General features: G+C 35.4%; 1 protein-coding gene across 1 annotated transcript in view; it reads right to left on the bottom strand.

Annotated features, from left to right (window-relative positions):
* Window positions 1–1,366: 1,366 nt before the first annotated feature.
* The window catches only part of LOC125669440 (acid sphingomyelinase-like phosphodiesterase 3b), a 38,128-nt gene continuing 13,540 nt past the window's right edge, over window positions 1,367–25,954 (bottom strand). The window contains exons 3-6 of the mRNA XM_048903936.2: window positions 14,536–14,780; window positions 6,254–6,417; window positions 5,704–5,881; window positions 1,367–2,050 (exon numbers count right to left, since the gene is read on the bottom strand). Coding sequence (XP_048759893.2) covers window positions 1,521–2,050; window positions 5,704–5,881; window positions 6,254–6,417; window positions 14,536–14,780 — 1,117 coding nt within the window. The 3' untranslated portion in view covers window positions 1,367–1,520. The remainder of the gene's footprint in view (window positions 2,051–5,703; window positions 5,882–6,253; window positions 6,418–14,535; window positions 14,781–25,954) is intronic.

The raw sequence follows: 25,954 nt of genomic DNA, 5'->3' as shown, positions 1-25,954 counted from the left end.
AATGCTGATTTACTTGCTAGTTTTTGTATCCGAAAAATTGCGTACACAAAATTTGTTAGAATAAAAAATGATAGCGAAAAAACTTACAATAAGGTCTTCCGTTTCCAACGGAAGACCTTAATAAGAAACCGACTAAAACTAATATCTTCCCAAACTCCGATTGGGGAACATAATAATTGCAGAGGTCTGAAAAGTGACCCCACCACTGGGAGGCCCAAGGTGGTAGCCTTACAGTCCCAAACTGAGGGGGGAAAATGATAATCCTTGGGGTCGCCAATTCTACCTGCATACTCCTTTCGTGGAGTCTTCTAACCTCTATTATGACCCTATGTGATGTAAAATTACAAACTTTCAGTTGAACCCAATTTGCCATAAAGACCTATTTGACCCATCTAACGGGTTCTGTATGTTTGCCTACGTTTTTCTCTATCCCTTCCTCAGTTTTGTTTCATTCGATCACTCCATATACTCAATCTTTAGAGAGGTCTGAAAAGTGGTCCTACCCTCGGGAGATACCCCTAAATCCCCAAACCGAGGACTGAAAACGATAGTCCTTGTGGTCCCCTATCTTGCCTGCATACTCCTTTTGTAGAATCGTGAAAGATCCCATGGGGATCCGGGTTAGAATAGGTCTTGCTTGTCATAAGAAGCGACTAAATGGGGCGATCCTTCGGATGAAACTGCAAAAACCGAGGCTCCGTATCACAAGAAATGTGGCACCTTAAAGATTCCTCCCTGCTCAAAGGCCATAAGCGCCGAGCACAGGCCTAACTTTTGCACAGGTTGACGTCTGCATATGAGTGAAACATTCTCAATAGGGACATTAACCAATATATGTATACAATTTTCAGAGTTGAAGTTAATTACCTTCATTATGATCCTATGTGATATAAAATTAGGAACTTTCGGGCAAGCTCACTTAAAGGCCTATGTGATCCTATTTTTCAGTCCTAGAGGTCCGCTTACCTTGTCTGCATACTCCTTTCGGGGTATCGTCAACGATTATGGTGTTTCTAACATTTATTATTATGACCCTATGTGATGTAAAAATTACTAACTTTCAGGTGTGCTCAATTGCTTTCAAAGGCCTAGTGACCCCTTTTAATGGTTCTATATATTTGAAGACGTTGCTCTCTATCAGTTTTGTTTAATTTGATCATATTCAATCATCAAAGAATTCTGAAAAGTGGTTCCATCCTCGGGCACCCTCGCGTGGTACCCCTATAGCCCAAACTGAGGACAGAAAATTATAGTCCGAGGGGTCCCTGCCTTGTGTCTATACTCCTTTCGTGGACTCTTCAAAGATTGAGTTGGTAACATTAGGATCTTTCAGGTGAGCCCAACTGACTTCAAGTATCAAACTCGATAATTAAGAATATGTTTATTAATTGATTGAAATATCATCAATATCAATCGATTTTTTTTTTACTAATTTTTAATATTCCGTCGGAGTACTCTCAGTACTTTGATGCATTTTCTTCTTGGCTGCTGTTTAGTGGCTGCTAGATTCAGCCTAGTCTTTATTTTACAAAGCTAATAATGAGGATAGCTACATAAAAGACATAATTCAAACTGAGAACTCTCGAAACATTGACAGCTCCACTGGTCAACCCAGTCACACACTGGTCATACTTGGCCTTGGATGAGTGTACAAAGTTACAATGTAAGACTGCATGACATGATCGATCACAACTTTTTATGGAGACGTGTTCGGCACTAGTGAAACGCCACCTATAAAACATGTTGAACTCCTCTCCATTTAGATTTGTCATCCGTTTAACGAAGAGATCCATGGAAGCTGGAGTTATGTCCGGAATTGACATATCTTTAGTGGCCACGTACTCAATTTTCCACAAAGGCTTTTGTAAACGATTGCTTTCGGGGAGGTCCATGTAGTATTGAATTAAATCTAAATGTCTTCCTGTGGATTGATCGTATTTAATCAAGCGGAATCCAGGGTTGTGGGCCTTTCCTGTAACTCCTAAAGCTGGTATTTTGAACCTCCATGGCGTAACGGAAGGTGCCATGAAAAGTGAAAGAACAGGTTTATCTGAAATTAAAAAAAAAACAACAGAAGATAAATTGTGCCACCTATTGAAGTTCTGAAGAAATCTTCTTAAAACAAGAAAAGATATTCCTGCAATCAATACTACTTATAAGACAGTGGTATATTACTTATCAGACAGTGGTATACTACTTATCAGACAGTGCATGGTATCTAAAATCATCATAATATACTGTGTAAAAATGTTTCACACAGCTTATACATGTACTTATAATTACACCTGAGATTTTTTGCCAAACTCAAGATAGAAAGTGTAATTAAAATGATGTCCAAGGGACCCATTTTGACAACCCGCGTAAGCGCGGGAAATTGATTTAGAACTGGTGATTTTTAGGGATTTATATTTCAACTTCAAACAAAATATCCGAAGTTGGGACTAGAACACCCATCCATAAAATTAGTGTTTAAAATGCTACAATATTCTTTTCAAATTACTGATTAAATTGCAGCAGTAAACAGTGTCTAAAATTACTGTTTACTGTGTTCTATGGGCGTTGGATCCCGGGGGTGGATGGGTGGGTGGGTGTGTTGTCTTTACACAAAACGTGCAATCTCATTAGTATTAATGAGCGACTTAGCCACCTTCCCTACTACATTTTACTAATGAACGACTTTCATTAGTACATCACTTTCCCCTTTTCAGTTTGCACAAATTTACAGGATCATGCAAAGATTCATTTTACATATATTTCAACTAAAAGCAAGTCTTCACATTTGGAGACGGTAGATATTTCTTTATCAGATGTAAATCTAGCTTTGGTTAGGTGTTCTTTAAATTTGATGGTTGTTTTCTGCAATAGATGATGCTCTTTTCCTGAATAATATCCTTTAGATTTCTTGATTGGTGAAGTACTGGGAAACAATTTTTCGCTATATTGAATGTGATCTCTCGCATTATGCGTGATGACAAAAGGGATGTTTGTGCGTAATGTTTTAGAATATTTTCTGTTAAAATTCCGTAACTCTGTGATTGGTAATTGTTCTGCTTTTCTGATAGCTTGAGTTATAAGATTACGGAGATATTTTGGCAATGGAGATAATTACCGAGTTCTTCTAATCTTTTAGTTCTTCATTGGTAACTACATGTATAGTGCAAATTCTCCTGGCTAAGTTAAAGGATATGTTCGGTTTCGTACGTGATGGGTGACAAGAGCTGAAAAGAAGATATTGATGACTGTCGGTTTCCTTGTAAAATAGATCCGTGGAAATGTTATTATTTTGCTTGATGATAAGTATGTCCAAAAACGGAAGTTCCTGGCTGGTTTTGGTTGTAAACTTAATGTTTTCATGGAGTTGATTTAATAACAAATGAAATTCTTTTAATTATCTGTCTGATTTGTCTAGAAAATCAAACAGTCTTCTAAATAGCGTTTCCATTAGTACTTCATATAATTAGAAAAATCGGATCCAAATGGTTCTTTTTTCAGTTTCGGTATGCATTTCGTCTTCACGAAATCCTAAAACCAGGCTGGCGTAAGTTGGAGCAACTTTTGTACCCATCGCTGTACCTTTAATTTGTAAATATTACCTATTAGCAAAAACGAAACTGTTGTTTTGTAGAATTAGTTGCAGTTCTTGAAGAATAAAGTCCGTCGAGAATCTAGGGTATATTTGATTTCCATGTTTAGCCAACCAGAACGAGATAGCTGCAAGACCCAAGGTGTGGGGTATATTGATATAAAGGCTAGTAACATGTATATACTTACAAGTGTTGTATTGTCTTTAACCGTGTCGGGGATATGATGTAAAAATCCATGTAATCTCTAATAAAACTTGGTACTTCTGTACAGAGAGGCTTGAGGATTATATCTAACACATTACTAAGTCGTTGTGTGGCCCCTCCTGTCCACTTTTAAGAGACGAATCATCTGGTAATTGAGTTTAACCCTCATTCTTCTAAATTGTATTGACAGACCCAGATACTTCTTCTTGATCCCAATAAGAAAAGAAAGCACATTGTTAGCATGGTATCCTAACTGAAGGCATCAGCATTTTGATGTTCCACTCCAGGTCAGTGTTCGATCAACATGTCGTATGTATTTAACACCTCAAGCCACCTTGCCAGTTGGTCTTCCGGGTTTTTAGATTTCATTAGCCATCTCAGGGAACTGTGATCCGTTCTTATACAAAATTTTCTTCCCTCAAGAAAATGCCTAAAACCCTTAACAAACTGGACAACTGCAAGGAGCTCCTTTCTGGTAACAAAGTAACTTCTTTCACAAGGTACGAGTGGCATATGCAATAACTTTCCCATGACCGTCTTGTTCCTGAGAAAGTATGGCCCCGATGGTATCTTTGCTAGCATCTGTATCCAATATAAACTCTTTTGCAAAGTCAGGATGACCTAACACTGGAGAAGTTATGATCTTTTGTTTTAATAAATCAAAAGCATCCTGACAATCATTATCCCAGATAAATGGCCCACCTTTTTCAGTCAACTTGTGTAAGCACTTAGCGATCTTTTCAAAGTCCTTTATAAACTTCCTATAATACCCACACAGTCCAAGAAAATATCTTACTTCACTTGCGTTGGTGGGTACCCGCCAGTTTTTTCACACTATCAATCTTTTCAAGATATGTTGTTATTTCTTCCTCAGAATAAACGTGGCACAAGAACTTTACAGATCGCTGGAACAAATGACATTTCTTGGCCTTTAATCGCAATCCAGCCGACTGTAGTTTGTCAAACACTCATCCTACATTAACAAATGTTTTTCCCATTATGATTATATCATCCAAATAGACTAGGCATACATCCCATTGTAATCCAACCAATACTGTTTCCATTAATCTTTCGAACGTAGTTGGTGCATAACAAAGTCCAAAGGGCATTACTTGGAACTGAAACAGACCTCTCCGTGTAGCAAAAGCTGTCTTAAGTTTGTCTGCAGGGTCAAGTTCCACCTGTCAATATCCAGAAACCATATCCAAGGTGGAGAACCAACTGTATCCAGACAATTGTTCCAAGGATTGGTCTCCACTGGAGACATCACGTTTCGAAAAATATTTCGCTCCGGCTTGTTTTGAGGAGACATCATCTAAGTTTCGCTCCGGCTTGTTTTGGGGAGACATCATCTAAGTTTCGCTCCGGCTTGTTTTGAGGAGATATTCATTTAAGTTTCGCTCCTTCTAAGTTATAAGGAAGCATAACGTTTTCTCTCTTACATGTATGTGCTTCGTTGATGTTTTTTAATCAACTCAAATGCGGTTTTTCCCATTCTTTTTACCACTGGCACCATTGTAGCACATCATTCTATAGGTTCAGTTTCTTAGTACTTGTAGTTTAACGTCTAATAGTGGGGTGGAAGACAGAGAGAAACATGTGATAATTCCTATATACATCCTTAAACTTTCTTATGTGATGTAAAATCTACTTTCTAAATTAAGAAATGGAATCCAAACATTAGTTGTTGTATCGTGCATATTTACAACAACAATCCAAATAAATCTATTTCATGTTTGAATGTCTACATGTATGTAGAATAGGGTAACATTATAATGCTATTTTTCCTATAATTTAAATGAAAATTTTGTATTGTTTGCATTATATGTACAGCATCCTGCTTGTTGCGAAGTGATAATATGTACAGCGGTAGGTACACAAACACTGCCGTAAACACTAAAAAAATTATACTAACCTTCCTGATCGTAGAAAACACGGAAATTGTCGTTATGCTCGTGACCAAAATGCAATCCTGTGATGATATCACTGAATTTGTAAATGATAGCATTGAACTTTTTGTGGAAATCCTCGTACATCCATCTTGTTCCAAGAGGCGGGGCCATTCCTGGGGGCACATGACCTGTCACTAATACCTTGTTATAAAAAAAACCCAAAAAACTTGTAATCAAATATGTACGAAAGCGGTTAAAAAGCAGTAAAGATACTCGACGCAATGACGAAATTACGACACTTCCTGTTATCTTCCAAAGTAAAAGATTTGTGATCCACCACATTTCTCATAGATCCTTGACACATAGTGTAATATTACAAAGCATTCAAACTGCCATCTTTTGACGCAGTGTCATAGTTGACGTGTTGGTGTAATGAGCAACCTTACATGTAACACGGTCCCTTCAGCCTAGACCTCAGATAAGTTAGAAAGTTAATTTAGTAATAATGATACAAATAAAAGCATTTTCCGTTATTGATGTTAACATATTGGCAAATGAGCAAGTCTAGCGCACCTTTTCGTTGTTTACTCGAGAACTATTCAAAACTTCTTCCATCCAACTGAACTGTTGGGCAGGATCCGGAACTCCAGCCGTGACTTTGTCCGAGGTGTAGTATAAATTGGTGTTTAGAGCCAAAATACGTACTCCTGAGGAAACTTTCACAGTATAGTAGGCACCTGAAATACAAGAAATACCTATCTATGAGACGGTACGGTGTCACAACTTTAGCATATATATATATATATATATATATATATATATATATATATATATATTAAAAGAAATAGAATAAACAGTACACAAAGTTAAAAATTTAACGCAAGCGCTTTCATTTTATAATCCTCAGGCGTTACATTTTAAAATAGTTTTGAAAACTATTCTATTTCTTTTAATATTTTATACCGGACACTGTGATTTTTTTAAAAACACAATTTGGACAACGTGTTGTCATATTTTATTTTATTTTTATAAAGCACAGAAAATTTCACTTTATGTGGATACCCACTTCCGCCCCTACCCGGGGTTGAACTCACGACCTGCGGAACCAAATCTCCTAGCAGCATGTAACCAGCGCGCTAGACCGCTCGACCATCTAGGCAAGTCTAATAAAACTTGCTTTCGATGACGATGGAATTCTCGCCACGCTGTCACATGCTACACGGTCATTGAGAATGGAAATGGGATATAGTTATTTAACGTACATTTAAGAGGATCATACATGATACACACTGCATTCGAAATATTCTATATAAAGCACAGAAATAGCAATGAACTCTTAAATGAACATAACTGCCCTAAGTGTAGAAATAATTAATATAAAGCACAGAAAATTTCACTTTATATATATATATATATATATATATATATATATATATATATATATATAATTACGGATACTTCTTTACGGTCAAAAAGAATGGAGGAATTGAAAGCATACCTTCGGCGATCCGCAAAAACCTCATTAATGACGGAATTACCAAAGCACGGAACACACCAATATCTATTTTAAGAAACTCCCGACACGAAGAAAACGATGTAAACAACGATATTCCTTTTGGAACCGCTAGAAGATTTTTTTCGTATATTGGAACAATCCCAAAATATGAAAAACCTGATAAAAGAATCTCAAATAGAAAACAGCAGAAGACAGGCTCCTAATCTGAAGAGAATTCTAACGCGCGCCCGATTTACTACGGGAAATTCCAAATCCGTGCAAAAATGTGGGGATTGACGTTGCGGTACATGTAATCATCCATTCTCTCACCAGAGGGCGCGTTACACAAGCTTCACATACACCTCTGTCAACCCTTGGAATCACGTGACAATATAATCACATGATATAAACAACCATTCTTTGTTTCCTTTCCCTTTAAAAGTCCAGGCAACAGGTGATACATCAGGCTCTTTTCAACCGATTGTTAAGCCGTTCTTGGCACACTGATTTGACTGCGGATAACTCCGTTTACCTGATCAGGATATGAGGCTCACGGCGGGTGTGACCGGTCAACAGGGGATGCTTACTCCTCCTAGGCACCTGATCCCACCTCTGGTGTGTCCAGGGGTCCGTGTTTGCCCAACTATCTATTTTGTATTGCTTGTAGGAGTTATGAGATTGATCACTGTTCGTTATCTTCACCTTGCATAGCCCACTGACACTTTAATAAGTACATATTTACCATTTAGCTGTTTGTCTCTTATTTTACACTTTTTATCGTATTTTTACAGCCTTTCTTACTTTTGATTCCATGTTTACATTTAAATCTCCACCACGTGTATGTTCTACATTCATACGCATATTACGAAGTAGTTCCAAATTTATGATCAGAAAACGGCGATTTTAAAGAATTTACAGTAAGCATCAATTTAATTGCACCAAAAACATATCATAATATGACTAAATATTTAGTCCAAAACATAAATGTTGGATAATAGAAACTTTTACAAGATTTCTGTAAAAAGCCGTTGACAGAGGTGTAGTGTGAGGAGCGCACGGAACTCTGGGTAGAGAATGGTAATCATCTAGTGGAAGGTAGAGAAAAAATTCTTAAATGTAGCAAAAAATGAATACCAAATTCTAACATGACATGCAAATCCGAAAACGTAATATATTGTACGACCTGCCCTACCTATAATGAAAATTACATCGGACAAACCAGCAAACTGAACGCCCGTGTGCGCGTCCACAAGCAACAAATTCGCGATCCAAGTATCAGAAATTCGCCATGTTCCGAACATTTTGCCAATTGTGGTAATGGACATTTCAACATATTTCCATTTTATAAAATATATAATGACTGCGAAATTTCCAGAGTTACAAAGGAGGAATACTTTATAAAATTGTTTAATAGAAAATAACTATGTAAAATTGAAATTACATAATTGATTTCCAAGTATTGTCTAATATTGTGTGTATTATACCGCTACCAGTGTAATTTATTATGACGTCAAATAGGACAATTCCTTACGTCGTGATATGTTGACGTTACTTAGCAATATTATTTCATTTTATAACTGTCTGAAAAGGGATTAAAGCCATAAGCGCTAACATTGAAATGTTATTCGAGTTTTGTGTTTCTTGACTTTTATCATATATGTGTATATATATATATATATATATATATATATATATATATATAAAATTTAATTCTTATTGTATCCTTGTCTCTGATTGGTCAAATTCCAATTGAGGATCGCAGGTTATTTTTGTATAACCTGGTTTGGTATGGGGACACACACCCTTGACAACCAGAAGCCGGAACTATTTTTCTCTCTCTAAATTTACATCGCAGCACTGTTTTCAACCTTTTGTGGAATAGAAAGTCAACATGTACAATAAGATACTTGGATTTGACACACATACGTTTTTTCGTTGTCAATTAACATCTACTTGTACGCTAATCACTGTTGTAAATCATCTTTCTCTGTATGATGATCGAATAATTTTAAAATAGATTAAAACAATGATATTATATTCGAATTAATGATCTACCAAGTAAGCATTGTCCTGTTCATTTTCAAATACATTTCTCACTGGGGAATGGGGGGGGGGGGGGGGGGGGTCATTGCTGATCCGCCTTTCAACAAAGCAAAAAAAAAAATCATACGTCACATTTTACCATATGACGTCAGTCACATTGACATAACATGTGGATCGCGATTTGTCATTTGCTTACATATTTTCTTGTGTTGATTTACTATTAGTGACAACGTTGCATGAAAGGGTAAGTTTTCATGTAGTAGAAATTTTCACAGACTTAAAAGCCGAAAATTATTGCAATTTCTGATATTTGAAGACTTACTTTGGGTAGTTCTAGGCCTAAACAATGCAATTTTCTCAATCTGTCGGAGATGAGCGACTTCAAAGTCGATCTCTAAAGTGTAGCGGAATATACATTGGATGCATAGTTTACACATATTTTCTGCCATGACAAACTTCACCTTCGATACAATAATTTAATAGATAGGCTAGGCTCTGTTGAACTAAGACAAATTGACAATGAGTTACATGTAAGATGGCGACCTTCACAGCTACATGTAGACACTTTGTCGTTGTGAATTATTGCGCGGCTCAGTTGACTTTTATTTTTCCGAGTTTATGTACATTTTGATAAACGAAGGTTAGTATCTTTGTTTCCTGTATTAAATTATAAGGAATGACTTTAATCTGCCATTATCTGTGACGTCATATGCGACCTCGAGCGAGAAGATTTGAAAACAGTTGTTAGCCATTTCATAAACAGATTAGATTTAATTGACAAACAAACAATTATCACATTAACGGCTTGTAAATAACACTGCATTAGGGTGTTTTGTGCCGTTTAAGAGTGTACTTGCTGTCAGTAGAGAGGCTTTGGACTGTGTTTTTTTCAATTTTCGAAGGAAGGTATGAGGGACAAGACGTGAATATTTTTTGTCGGCACAACGACTTTGCCATAAAAAAAACCCAGTAGAATTTGTCCTTGTACTTTTTCAAACAAGCACTTGGACAAAGACGTAGATAAACTGCGAGAAAATGGTTCTATCGAAGCTACCCACTGTTACATATAGGCCTACGGCTTGCTCTCAAATTCAATACACACTCGCACCAACTGACCTTCACCTTGTCACACCATATAGGCAGAACTTCGCTAGCAGTGTCTACCAACTGGTAGTTTTAAAAAAGAAATTTGAAGATGAAAGATAATTGAACTTTCAATTATAAATAATAAAATATGATATTTTCCAACTTTGAATTGAATTATAATGCTTTCATTTTTTTAAAATGAACACGTACGTGTTTACAACAACGTACAGCACGCCGCGCTCCCACTTCCTAAGTAACAACGTGTAGATAACAAAAAAAAAAAATGATTAATAAAATTGCTTGAATAAAATAATTTAAAGGCATTGGGATTTTCACCATAAGTTTGATAATTTTCATTATTTTTTTCTTTTCGAAATGCACCCGTGACAGTAGGCCTAGTCACGGTTGTCAATGATACATAATCGTATCATAATTTAGATCTATCTAACTTCTCCAAAATAAATTTAATAATAATTGCACTGTTTATTTTCAAAAAGCAACAACGCTAATTACAGTTGTTTACAGAAATGACATTACCATATAGTGTTTAGACAGTGATCCCATGTAAACATTATTTACTCGCAGATTTCATACTCGCTTTCCTCGCTACATATGGGCCGCTATTTGCATGCACTGGTGGCTAAAAGATATAAGACTCGGGAAATTTGTTAACATCGAAATAAATGTTATCCATGGTAAATTTATTTGGCCCCTAAAACCCGAGTTTTTAAAAATATCTAACACTACTTTTACAACAAGTTGATCGACGAAGGTCGCATATGACGTCACTGTACCACGTGACTACCTATCTAATTAACTAGGCTTTTTGAAATCGGGGCTTAGATTTAAGTCCGTATTGTGGCTAATTATCGCAATACTTCAGCGAACGAACTATTACAATTAATTTCTATAAGCATAAGAAAGATAAAATGCATATAATTTTGTATACTTTGAAAACACGATATGTGTCCTTTAACGTCTTTCAAAATAAAACCGAAGAAATGCAACGTCAGTTTGCACTAACGAAGGTTCTTTCTGCTCTAAATGCTGACACCAATTTCGGTGCCCCAATTTCTTCGGGATATATTGGAGGAAAGCACGGGTGATTAAGATTGACATGGACGACAGCAACGGCAAGGTTTACATTGTTGAGGATTGTGAGAACGGCAAAGTATTTTGTTGTCAAACTATCTACTTCACCCAAACATTAATTAATTCATGATTATTTATTACTTGTGATGTACACATAATAAATTTCTGGGAGTATGCTATAATGCAAAACATTCTTCACGATTTTGCGTTGGAAAATTTTGTGTTTAATAACACGACAACTAAATGGTAATGAAATAAGTTCTTATTCTTATATTTTGTGCATGTATTTTGCACTGATATTTTGTTGAAACAACACACGGTTGGTACAATCTCTACCAAAACACTGTTTCGTTTACAAACCAATAATCTTCGGCGTGACGAGTGTCATCGCAATTTGACGCATTAGTATGCGCCATCGGACTTCGTCGTGTCGACACCATCGCACTATATGGCACATTTGCCTCACACCATCGCACTTTGGCGTGTCAGACCATCGGACTTCGGCGCATGATTGTGGACCATCGCACTTTGGCGTGTCACACCATCGGGGTTTGGCGCAGACCATTGCACTTTGGCGTGATCATCGCACTTAGGAGTCCCATCGCACTTTGGAGTCCTACATATATATACACGGAGATAGGAAAGTTAAAAGTCAAAACGTCGTGACTGATAAAGGTCAAGGTCATTCAAGGAGTAAAATATTGTCATGCTCGAGGGCATAGAGAATCACAAACACGTCTAACTTTGGATGAGGAATATGATTTCTAGTTGTATTTTAACATGCTCAGTCATGTGGTCAGGTCACTGAATAAACCACATACTATCGTTCCGATAACAGCGTGTCACTTCCCTTGATAGAGCGTGCAAAGTTGTGGGCCAGGCTTCTCATTGGTTTCACTGACACAGGTTTTACGTTTGTTCTCAGTGACCATTCATATTGGAAAAAATGATATAGCGTGGTCATTCAAACTCACTTTTATTGAAACCATAAGACCAAGCAGTTACATATGTAGTGAAATTTGCATGCTTGATCAAGCGAAGTGACACGCTATTGGAATGATAGTAGTTCTCTTTATAAAAATCTAGGGGCATTCGAATACCCACTGGTGCCTAATTCTAAGCATAACTATAAAGCAGAGATGCTATCATTAGCGTAAAGCATTCTTTGGAAGGACTATACGGAAGAAAAGGATATACAACTGTGTAAATTGGAGATATTGCTGTACTTTGACATTATGTGTCGAAATGCGCATCTGGTGCATCAAAATTGGTACCGTATAAGTTTTACATGTATGAAAAAGAATATGCACATCCCACTATCAAAAACTAAATGATTGTATTAAGTATCAATAACAGATATACAAATGTTTAAAAATGATACACAAAATTTTGAAAACAATAAGTTACATTTTGGCCATCTCTAGTGAAAATTTTACAAAATGGGTATTGCAGCGAACTTTAAGACGTCAAACTGTACGGGGCGCCAAATGGAACTCTTGTGATTTTGTACTCAAAATCCAATTTTGTGAGTACAAAAATGACTTTTGTTCAACAACAAAAATTTCAAGTTAACAAAATTGATAACAAATCACAAAAATGAATTTTGTGATACTGAACAAAAGTCACTTTTGTCGTGACAAAACTCATTTTTGTAGACAGAATTTTATTTTGTATCACAAGTGAATTTTGTATGCAAATTAGTTTTATTTGGAATCTGAAAACTAATTTGCATAAAAAACTGAGAAAAGTTCCGACAAAAATCAGTTTTGTGAGACAAACATGAATTTTGTTAGCCGAAATTGAATTCTGTCATAACAAAATCACCTTTGTCTTACAAAACTATGTTTTATAAATGATAACTTCAATTACGCAATGACCAAAATAAATTTTGTTATATGAAATTATATTTCAGTGGACAAGAATCATTTTTGTCATGACAGAATTCATTTTGTCACCTTTACTTGTAAGCTGCTCACTGAGTTAAAACGCTTTCATTTAGCTTAGGCCTATTCTTTGGTAAAGGTTAGTCGGACTTGGAAGGTATATGTATAATAGAAAACAAATAATTGTTGAATATAGACGTAGATATTATGTGTATGATAATTCATGTGCCATTGAAGGAAAAAATTTCATAGATTTTCAAATACTTCAATCCCGATTCTTTGTTCAGTAATTGGCAAGTACGTGATATAATAACCTGCCTCCTCTTTCGCCTCTAAACCGGAGCATGTTCCTCTCACAGGAAGTCGGGAAAGAGTCAATCGGATCAGTCAACACGTTCGTCCTGCTGTTCAATATGAGTAAACAAGTTAAGCGTCTGAAAACTAATTTGCATACAAAATTAACTTCTGTTGACAAAATTGAGTTTTGTGATACAAAATTCAATTTTGTGTTCAATTTTCATTTTTGTCTAACAAAACTCAATTTTGTCCACACAAAAATGGATTTTGAGTACAAAGTCTCGAAATCAACATTTAGTGTACGAATTCATGTCTCACAATATCTAATTTGCAAATTAGATGACAAAAGTCAATTTTGTATGCAAATAAGTTTATATTTGCATACCTGATCACAGGCAATTGCATCGCTTGGGGTCGAAGTCGACCCCAAGCGATGCAATTGCCTGTGTACCTGATTGACAAAAATGAATTATGTCGTGACAAAAATGAATTTTGTCCAAACAAAAATTATTTTTGTCCACTGAAAGATGATTTTGTATAACAAAATTTATTTTTGTCATTACAAAAATGAAGTTATCATTATAAAAAAGTATGAATAACATATTTTTGTAAGACAAAAATGATTTTGTTATGACAGAACTCAATTTTGTGTACACAAAATTGATTTTGATTACAAAAACATCAAGTCCCATTCAGCGCCCCGTAAACTGCACAAACTACTGTAAAAATAGTCCATAATCTTTAATCATGAAATGCTTTTAAAATGTTTTTATGCTAAAAGTGAACATAACATTTATGTGAAGTCTGAAGTTTTGAAAAATCACAGGTCCATGCGACCCTATATGCAGAGAAGAAATATAATTGGTAAAATAAAAAAAAAAAATAAAAAAAATACCAGTATAGCTTTTGTTAATAAAACCCTGATTTTTATGTGGAATTTCAATTGATTTTCTGTTTACCTTTTCTGAAATTGTCTTCCTGTCGGGTGTCGTTTATCCAACCTTTCCACTGTTCTAAAGTACGGTTATAAAGTTCGTTGTTATGCGGAGGGAATTGATTGTGTGGGTAGTAGTCATGGTTACCATATGTGGCATAAACCGGGACTGTCGGGAAGAAGGACCGCAGCAAATCTGTCAAATTTCCTAGTATCTGGTCATGCACGTCTAAATCGACTTTATCATTCCCAACGTGCAAGACATTATCACTGAAAGAAATTGAAGTTGAAAAACAAGTCAAAGATCATAACCTACATGACTGTAAGTATGTCAAAATAAAAGAAACAGCGGAATCTAAAATAATTATTTCATTTGCCTCCGAAATCAAAACAGAGCCATATATAATCTATAATAGAAATGAAGTAAACTTAATAAAACATAAATTTATCAAACCAATAAATTTACATTAAGAAATCAAAGGTGAGCTCGTCCCATATTTTACATTGTAAGCGGTAAAAACCGTCGAAGGAGTCGCTTATGTCATATACATGTATATCTCTGATCGAAGGCATAATTTGGTCTATACCTGTCCTCAACTTTAACCTGGGTAATTACTAATGATGTATGAAATAAACAATATTGAAATGATGATACTTGTTGACCTGAAAATTTAAAGTCAAAGACGTTTGACATGATACTTTCATGTGTCAAAATCAAAGCTGCATAGATTAGGCTTGGTCACCGTTGGAGCCCTCGTGTTTCACAAAAATAGCAGAGTTTGGGTTTGATATATATATATAGACATGCATGTAAGTACCTGAATCATCTGTATACAATTTACATTAAAACATGAGTTATCTCCCCAAGACTGGGTTCTTCACTATTTCAGCTCGGGGAGACTCTTAATTTTGTTTTACCCACGTGTTAAGAGGAGGTTTCGTTGCATGTTTTATGTTATTTTACGTCCCATTAGAAATTTCTTCAATAGTGTGCCACAAATTTTGACCTATGCATGGCGCTTACGGCTGTAGCAATGCGGGTTTTTTATACCCCCCGCAACAAGTTGTGGGGGGGGGGGGGTATACTGGAATCGGGTTGTCCGTCTGTCCGTCCGTCCGTCCGTCCGTCTGTAGACGCAATGGTTTCCGGACTCTAAAGCATTATCCTTTCCACCTACCGTCACCATATCATACATATGGACTACCCATGGGATGAAGATGTTCCCTATCGATTTTGGGGTCAAAAGGTCAAAGGTCACGCGCACTGGACATCGAAGTAGCAATATGGTTCGGTTTGTCATGCCATTTGTTTTTTACACTCAGAAAAGAGGTAGTTTATACCTATTACCAACACCCTTTGGGAGATTGGGGTAAGCGGGGGGTATTCTTAGTGAGCATTGCTCACAGTACCTCTTGTTATTGTCTCAAATGCAGTGTTAGGTCACATCCGAAACACCCCGACTTTCACTCTTAATACCGGGAGCTTGAAGAAAAAGTCACTGACGCGGAGCGAGATTGATCTCGTCCCCGTTTGCAAAGCGACTAGGTAAGATTTCTTATAAAACAAGGATTTTACATTTCAATATCTACGCGTTTCTGCTATTCTCAGGATACGGAATATGAGGATAAAGAAAAATTGAAAGTCATTCACTTCAAACTAGATTATTTTTCCTCTGTTGTCTTCTGAACCTACTTTTTCAGGTATAAGAATATCCAAGTCCAACTGAACTACAAGGGCGGATCCAGAGGGGGGAGGGATCCGGACCCCCTATTTTGCGGACCAAAAAATTAAGTTATTCAATTTAAAGAGACTTTAAGTCAAAATGGTATGAAAGGTGGATATTTACATGTAATTGCATCAAATCTATCAACACCAGTATATCATTTATTCTACGATAAATAAGACTGATATATATTTACGATATTTTCGTCAAATAATATCACTTAAGAATTCTTAAAAAGTAAATGTAACATAAACGTTTTGCTTAAGAAGCAGACAATTTAAACGTGAAAAATAAGTGCCAAGAAATGCTCAGAATGCAAGATTTTCCACAATTTACCGCAGACCCCTGACCTATTGGGAGTTACCTTGAAATCAGCTTTTTAAAAAATCATTTACAATCAGATCTGAATATAACGATAACAATGACTAGAACTTGGGGAAACAAGTAGTAAATACCCGCAAAGCATTTTTCATGTACGTGTATAAATGCTGTCTCAAGATCCCCCTAAGATGTTATGTACACAAGCAAAAGGTGTAAATGGGGTGGGAATGGAGATTTGAAAAGTAGCTAAAAGATCAAGTGCTAGACCCCCACCCATCCCCCTCACAAATTCCTCGACTCGCCTATGAACTGCCTAAATGATATAATATAGAGATACTACTGAATAGTGTTAAAAATGTCGTCTTATTGCAGTAATCTCAGAGATTGCAACTGACTATTGCATCTGTTGGCAGTGCGATAAGACCCAAACCGACGGCAAATGAATCCCATTTGGATAAGAGTGTATTCCAATAGTCGGACAAATATAAGCGAGGCTTTGAATTTACCCCACCGGTGACCATTGTACAATAGCGATACTAGTACCGGTATATGTCACGTGGTCAATACATGTATTTAGGTCTAAGCAATTACATAACAACTGTGTTCTAAACAATATCTGTATTAAGGAGAGTTGGCTCCTGAGCTTTTGGGTTCAATACTGATCCCATTGGTGCAAATATATTACACATCTATTGCTGAACCCTATCCAGTTGAAAATTTTTGTGTCAATTCAAATTTTGAAAGGGTTTGACAGGGACTATATTTTGTGGCGGAAGGATTCACTAATCAAAAAGTTCTAATTCTGCATGATATTACAGTTTCTGTTTCATCCAATTGTCTATTTTTATACCCCTATACGTGTATTTCAGTTTTATAATTTATGATGCAGGTAGTTGAGACTTGGAACTAGTTCAAATGTTGTAATTTATTAACTTGGTTGATATATTTTTCCAAACAATACTACACCGATTCTTAAAAAAGTTTTAATTAATTTATTCGAATTTTTTTTTTTAAAAATTCAGTATTTTCGCCAATAATTCAAAAATTTGATCTCCAACCCCCACTTTTTAAAGTTGCATTTTAAATTGGAAGATCAGACCTTGAAAATTGTGTAAAAATTTAGAAATTGACATTACTCCTAATATATTAGAGGACATGATTGTGTATCTATTTTATGTAATGATTGATTTGTGTTGCTTATGTTGTGTTGACACTACCATAAAAATCAAGTTTAATTGAATAAATTTAAAGTGCAAAAAGGTCATGTTTAGAACACCATAGCTCAATAACAAGCGTTGCGACCCCAGTTTTTCTTTTTATTATCCCCTCGCGTAACTAGTTGCGGAGGAGATATAGCATCGCTACTGTGCGTGTGTCCGTGTGTGTGTGTGTGTGTGTGTGTGTGTCCATTACAGCTTGTGGGCAAGATTTAAAGAGAACCTTTGCACTAACGATTCGCAGCCTTCGTATACATATGTGGCATTGTAAAAAGACGAATCCTATTCATTTTTAAGTTAATCAGTGAAATATTTCTTAAAATATCGCGTCTTTACTACCTAAAAACCGTGAAATTTTATGTACGAGTTGACAATACTCACTTCCAGTCAATTCAAACTGGTACCCTGTCAAGTTACGATTCTGGTCGCTTCGGTTGCACCAATTAACAGGGAACCAGTTTATAAGATATAAGACTAAGATAAGAAAACTTTATTTCAATTCGGCATGTATAAAACACAAATAACATAAGCTCTATAGAGCTTTTTACCGAATATAAAACATATACATCAACATTAAAATAATAAAACAACATGCAGCAATATTTAAGATTCATGCAATCTGGTATTTCATATAGATCCTAGCCGGAGATCAGGTGGCAAGCGCCTCTCTGTCCAACGACCAACATCTACATGCAGTATGACATACAACAAACAGGGAGAAATATTAATTTTTCATGGTTGAGTAAAAATTTATTAAGACACAGAACTTAGAATTTTAAAATAACTAGATGATTTCTAAAAATATGGTTATTTTAAATAAATATTATAAGCTAAAGAAAGTTACAACTGAAAGGAGCAAACCAGAAAATACAATCATCTGCATGCAGAACAGCAACATTTAGTACCACTCCAGGACTGCATTAAGCTCTTAAATTGAGAGAAGCTATTTTCAGTCCTGAAATGGTCTGGAAGGCTGTTCCACAGTGTGGCAGCAGCAAATTTAAAAGATCTCTTGCCATATTTTGATGTTCTGACTTGTGGAATGTCCAAAATGTTATTGTATCTAAAAGAGTATTTTGAATTTCTTGTGTGTACAAGATTGTGCAGACACGAGGGCGACAGTTTATTCAAAATCTTAAAAGTTTCAAGAGCCATAGTTCTCATTCTTCGAATCTGCAAAGAAGGCACCTTTGCTTTAATCAATAAGTTTTCATATGAGCTGTTGAGATCATCGTATACAAAGCGAAGCGCTCTTTCCTGCACTTTTTCTATCTTTTTGGAATTTTTCTCTGTACAAAAATGCCAGGCCAAAGGGCAAAAATTAAAATTACTAAGAATAAAAGTATGAAAAATTGTAAGTTTGCTTAATCTGTTCAAAAATGGGCCTAAACGTTTAAGAATATTCAGTTGTTGGGATGCCTTCCTGCAGATTGTACTAATATGAGCGTCAAAATTTAATTGATAGTCAATCTCAATCCCCAGCAATTTAATACTTTCTTCACAAGTTAGTTCAAAATTTTGCATATTCATAGACGGAGATTTTTCAAAAGTTTTCTTCCCAACTGCCAAGACTTGAAATTTATCAGGGTTTGCCTGCATCTTGTTAATTTTGAACCAGTCAATGAGCTGGTTTGAGTCAGACTCTAAAGTCGAAATAAGTAGATCAAAATTTGGACTACCAAAGGATAAAGTATTGTCATCTGCATAATTATACAGAGAACTTTCTTTTATAAACAAAAATATATCATTTATGAAAATATTAAATAAAAGAGGTCCAAGTATAGAACCTTGCGGAACCCCTTTATGGATGTCAGCCCAGTCGCTCAAGATACTATTAACTTTTATTTGTTGTTTTCTGTTTGATAAGTATGATTTAAGTAATGAAACCGAATGATTTGAAACTCCATAAGCTGATAATTTGTCAAGCAAAATGGCATGAGGTAGGCAATCAAAAGCCTTTGAAAGATCCATGAGGACAGCTGCTATATAATAATTTTTATCCAAGGCTTCCCACCAGTCTTCTAAAAGTCTGAGCAACGTGGTCTGGCATCCATGTCCGCGCCTAAATGCACACAAGAAGGGATTGAAAATTTTATCAAAAAAATCATACAGTTGTATTTCACACACCTTTTCAAAAACCTTAGAAAAAACAGGAAGAACACTCACAGGTCTATAATTTGATATACATAAGGGATCGTTTTTCTTATGTAATGGTGTTACCTGAGGTTTTTTGTTTTTTTTAGAGAATCAGGAAATACACCATTATCAATAGACACATTGATCAATGAAGTTAAATGTTTAGACACAATCGGTTTACATTGTTTTAATTACTTTAGCTGGAATATACCAGTTTAAAGAAAACGAGACAGCTTACGTCTGCTGCAGGTAAGTTTGTATTTGTGCATTGTCATATTAGGCCTAGTGCACGTTGGCGTGCGCAAAGACAGTCTGTAGGAATTAAAAGCGCTATCTCTGACACTGAGTAATTAAAATAATTTGATGAACGTCGCGGTTTCATTACCAGATTACCCCACGTGTTTACAATACAGAATTAATTCAGATTACCACACGTGTCTGTTTACAGAATTAATTCTTGAGGCGTACGTAATTTTTGAAAGCTATAAAGATATTTCACAAGCTTCGTCGACCTGTCAACACCGGTATATTGTCTTTTTACATAACGAAAAAATATTGCTTCCGTGGGAATTTTCTGAGTTCATGCATTCCGCTTACAACAACTGTGAGGTATATTCAGGTAAGTAAATTACTGAAATTTAGTGCATACGTGATGTGTTTCTGCTAGGAATAAGGGAAACTGCCCAACCACGTATGTATATGCCCCCCCCCCCCCACCCCCCACCCCCACCCCCCAAGATAATATGCACCTTGATAGGTTTATTAAAAGTGCCACATTAATTATCCCACCCCACCACCACCACCTAATGATGTTAGAGGTATCTGAATTTTAATCAATATTAAATAGCTATATATATTTAACAAAAACCTATATATGAATATATAGAATGGGAAGAATAAGGGAAACTGCACAATCACATCCCCCCCCCCCCCTAAATGATATGCTCCTTGATAGGTTTATTAAAAATCCCATGTTAATTATGCCCTCCCCCCCCCCCCCCCCCCCCACCACCAAATGATAATAGAGGTATCTGAATTTTAATCAATAATAAATAGTTATACAGTATAATGTGTCTAAACCGGCTGTGTGTGGTTCCAAAGAAATAGCCCGGTTTACATAGAGTACGGAGTGCAGAATGTTGAAAAGTATGAGAGTTGCTTCCCTTGTATTCGCTGTCTATTATACATACATGTGTAATGATTACTAACGTTTTATTATATCACAAACGAATTCAAAATGTGAAACTATAAATGTCAGTGTTTCATCGTCGTGTTCTTTTGAAAAAGTTTCAATTTTTATTTAACGGTATAAAAATCTGGGAATTATTATATTATATATATATTCCTCATTTATGCCTTGATAATGCATGCATATGGTCATTATATTTCCTGCCGCGAGGGGATGCTCCGCTTAGCGGTGCCCTTGTTAATTTCCTAATTCTCCTTCAATGTAGAAATCAAAAGTACACTTCCAAAAAAATTGACATTACTCCAAATGTCAGGTGCGAACCTCTTTAAGGAACAAAAATCATGTACATTTAATCAATCTCATTAACTAACAAACGTTGCCTCTTTTAGGGACCGGTCAATATTCATTGGGGGTTGCGACCGGTGCAAAATGGAATAGGACACATTTATATTGACTTACATACTGATAGGACTCCAACTTTTTTTTTTAATTTTCAACACTGATAGGACAGCTATATTTTCTTTATGCAAATGCATCAAGAAACAAAAAATATTATAAAGTATTCCAAACTTTTAATTCAACTATCTTTTAAACAATAATACTGAATAATCACGTGTGCATGCATGCTTTATTTCATATCCAAGTTGAATGTACTAGAGACAATTTGCAATAAAATAATGGACCTTTGAAAATTTTTAATAATAAAACGTGTAATTAAAAATCACAAAAGAAGTATCCAGCTGTGAATAAAATTGCAAAAATTACATGCAAGATTTGCATGGAGTATAGATTTCAATCATAGAAAATAAAAATGGTATATCATATTGGTTCATGACCAGACCATAATTTAACTAAAGTCTAAACACATCTTTATGCTTGATAGTTTGCCATTGCAACCTGTCATTGGGTCAAATGCTGTCTGAATTGTTTCATACCGAGTGTTGGGCAGTTCTTGGCACACAGATTTTGACTACGGATAACTCCGTTAATTGATCAAGATATAGGGCTCATGGCGAGTGTGACCGGTCGACAGGGGTTGCTTATTGATCCCACCTCTGGTATATCCAGGGGTCCGTGTTTGCCCAACAATTTTTTATTGCTTATAGGAGTTATGAGATTGATCACTGTTCGTTATCCCCATCTTTCACAGAGAATACTGAGATGTGAAAAATACTTGTAAGTACATGAAACAACAATAGAAAACAGTAATTAAAAACTATGCAAAATGTAGCACTTTAAATAACAATTTCACAAAAAGAAAAACATTAGATTAAAATAATGAGATTTGTAATTTCACTAGACAAATTATCGAACAAACATGACAAAGTAAACAAAAGTTTCTCAGGAGCTGATATAACTGGAGAGACAATTATGAAGAACTCCAGAGATTTTTAAGATAAGTAAAAATGGTGTTAAATCATACACATAGATATTTATTTATTATATAGGATACACACGTTTTAATTACACATCTGATATAGGACAGCAACTTTTTTGTATTTTTAGAAGATAGGACATAGGTTTTTAAAAAAAAAAAAAAATGGAAATATGGAATACACCGGTCTCTTAGATATACATGCACATGGTCCCTTAGATATACATACACATGTTCCATGGGGTGCAAATTAACCAGGAGTCAAAAGATACCCTCTCGATTACCTCTTCATCCAGAAAAAATTACAATTAAAAAAAGACAGAAAGAAATATGAATAATTTTTTTTTAAACTCACATAATCGCTACACATTAGTCAAGGTTGGCAGAGATATGGAACGAACCGTATCTGTCCGCCCAGAAGCGGTATTCGATACATGCAAATCGGCCTATTGATTCACAAATGCTCGTTCGGATGCGATATTCAATACATACATATCGGCTTACAATCGTAACAACTTGGCTATTTCTGTAACACATACATCTCGGCTTACAATCGTAACCACTCGGCTTGTTTGCATTATTATACGCCGATGACACTGTCTTGATAGCTGAATCTGCAGAAGAATTACAGGTCCAAATTGATCCTTTTTATAAATATTGCGAAAAATGGAATTTAAAGATAAACGTTAACAAAACAAAAATCTTAATAATCAGTAAGGGTAATCCAAAACGGAATCATACTTTTGTTTGTGGCGACAAAAACATTGAAATTGTTGACGACATTAACTACCCGGGTATCTTATTTAGCACATCAGGATCATTCAAAAAAGCCAAACAAAAACAAGTAGAAAAAGCCAATAAAGCAGTTTATGAGATTCTTATAAAAGGACGTTTGCATAACCTACCAATACAGTGTCAGTTAGATTTATTTGATAAAATTGTTCAACCCATCTTATTATACGGCTGTGAGGTGTGGGGATTTTCAAATAATGCAATTATAGAAAGAGACCACCTTAAATTTTGCAAATTATTATTGAAATTAAAACAATCTACCCCCGACTGCATGGTGTACGGTGAACTTGGCCGACATCCCATGCACATACAAATACAAACGCGCATTATCTCATTTTGGCACAAAATTGCACTTAGTAAAGAAACAAAAATAGCGAATTTCCTGTTAAAACTGGGTAATAATGTTACAAACCAATACGCGAAAGAGATTGCTTGGTTCAAGAACGTGTCAAATATCCTTAACAATTGCGGACTTTCTAACATTTGGCAAAATAACGCATGTAATCCAAACTGGCTAAAGTCAAAAGTAAAACTTATTTTACTCGATCAATTCAAGCAAAAGTGGAATTCTTACATCAAAACGCTATCAAAAACTATAAACTATAGAATGTACAAGGATGAATTAAAATTTGAAAAATATTTGGATATCCTACCCAGAAAAGATGCTATAACCTTTTGTAAATTTCGAACCTGTAATAATCATTTACCTATTGAAAGTGGACGCCGGCGAAACGAGCCCCGAGAAACAAGACATTGCAATAAATGTGAATTAAATGAAATTGTGATGAATTCCACTACATGTTTAATTGCAAATCTCTGACTGATATAAGAACACAATGTTTATCACCAAAACAAATACGTTTCAAAAACATCATCACTTTAAAAAATATAATGAATTCAAACAAGCAATCTTTTCTAAGAAAATTGTGTTCCTTTATAAGAAATATTAATAAACTATGCTCCCCGACCCAATGACTACTCGAATCTAAAATTGCATATGTTGCCTATCTCCATACTCACGCATGCCTTAAAACATTTAGTGATATATTACCATCACTTTTATATAAGATTTATGTACTAAATCTCTGTATACAATTGAGTAATTGTGATGAGAAATAAATTCAGTTCAGCTATTTCTGTAACACATACATATCGGCTTACAATCGTATCGGCTATTTCTGTAACACATACATATCGGCTTACTCGGCTATTTCTGTAACCGCGCTATCAGAGTTTGCTGCTATGTGCAGTACACACATGTAACTATAAATTCGCAGACACCGTTATGGTATGAAACACGAGCTTCGGGGTTAAAACAAATGAAGCTCATAGCTAAGATATTCTACCACTATTAATTTCTAGGCATAAGCAAATGTTTTATTGCCACTTGGCCTGACCCCACGTGTAACCGTAGATCTCGGGTTCAGTGTACGTAGTCTTACATGTATATATGTTGCTTAATATGCTCTTTTTTACGGAAGCCGATAGGTGCCAGGGTATAGAATTAATATTTATTTAACTAACGGCCGCCACTTAATTTAACTGGCGGCCGCCAGTTATTTTATCTGGCGGCCGCCACTTAATTTATATATGGCGGCTGCCAATTGCAAAAACAATGTAATTCGTATCGCTGAGTGATTATTTTGGAAAGATTTAGAATAGTACGCAAAAACGCAGCATCATTTTTCAAAGTGCATAGGGACAGTCGGAGGAGAAATTGTTGACAAGCAGAAAAGGAACCTAAAATGTCTCTTGTCCAAACTTCGTACTCCTAAATTTGAGAGAGGGAGCTCCGTTCATCCTTCAATTGATCAGTTCATTCATTATTACATTTTTACCATTCATTACTACCACCAAAAGAGTGGGGTGGGGGCCAATTAATCTTATTTCACATGTGAAAATAATTTAGTTTAAATGTGAAAATAATAGAAATTGAACGTTCAAATAAATGGAAGGTCAGCCCTGTGGTTCTACGTATTTAACAGTACAATCGAAAAACAATAATTTAATGTTCTTAATTGTATATGTATATATATATATATATATATATATATATATATATATATATATACCATTTTTATCACTCAGTATAATAGTGTATCACTCTTCTCACCAATGTAGTTTATCGATACTTGTCGTTTTTGTGTGTTATTTGTTTATGTAATTTATGTCTCTTGATAAAGACGCGGGTTGCGTCGAAAATTTGAGTTTTAAATAACCAACAGTGTCGTGGCCTTTTCAGTGCTTTTATAAATTTCTTTACTGGCCTTGTATCTTCTCAGATCCAACACTTTAAGAAAGTAGGGTGTTGTTGGGTTTTTGTGCTTTTATATATATATATATATATATATATATATATATATATATATCACATACATAATACTAAGCATTGGGGATGGATTGCACCCCTTTCATTTTGAGAGAGAGATAGAGAAAGAGAGAGGAATTGAATAACTGGTACGCCACATAAATTAAGTGGCGGCCGCCAGATAAATTAAGTGGCGGCCGCCAGTTAAATAAATAATTCTATACCCTGGCACCTATCGGCTTCCGTACTTTTTATCTATGTGGTGTTTTTGCATGACTTGGTAAATCTTTCTTTTTTCTAGTTCTTCGTGAATTCTGCTTGCAGAGTGAATTCAAAATATTTATATTTATTTAAATCTTATCCCTTCGTATCTGTATATTCT

This window comes from Ostrea edulis, chromosome 4, assembly GCF_947568905.1.
Source record: "Ostrea edulis chromosome 4, xbOstEdul1.1, whole genome shotgun sequence".
NCBI lineage: Eukaryota > Metazoa > Mollusca > Bivalvia > Ostreida > Ostreidae > Ostrea > Ostrea edulis.
The sequence above is the reverse complement of the archived record's forward strand: the minus strand, read 5'-3'. Positions and strand labels throughout refer to the sequence as shown.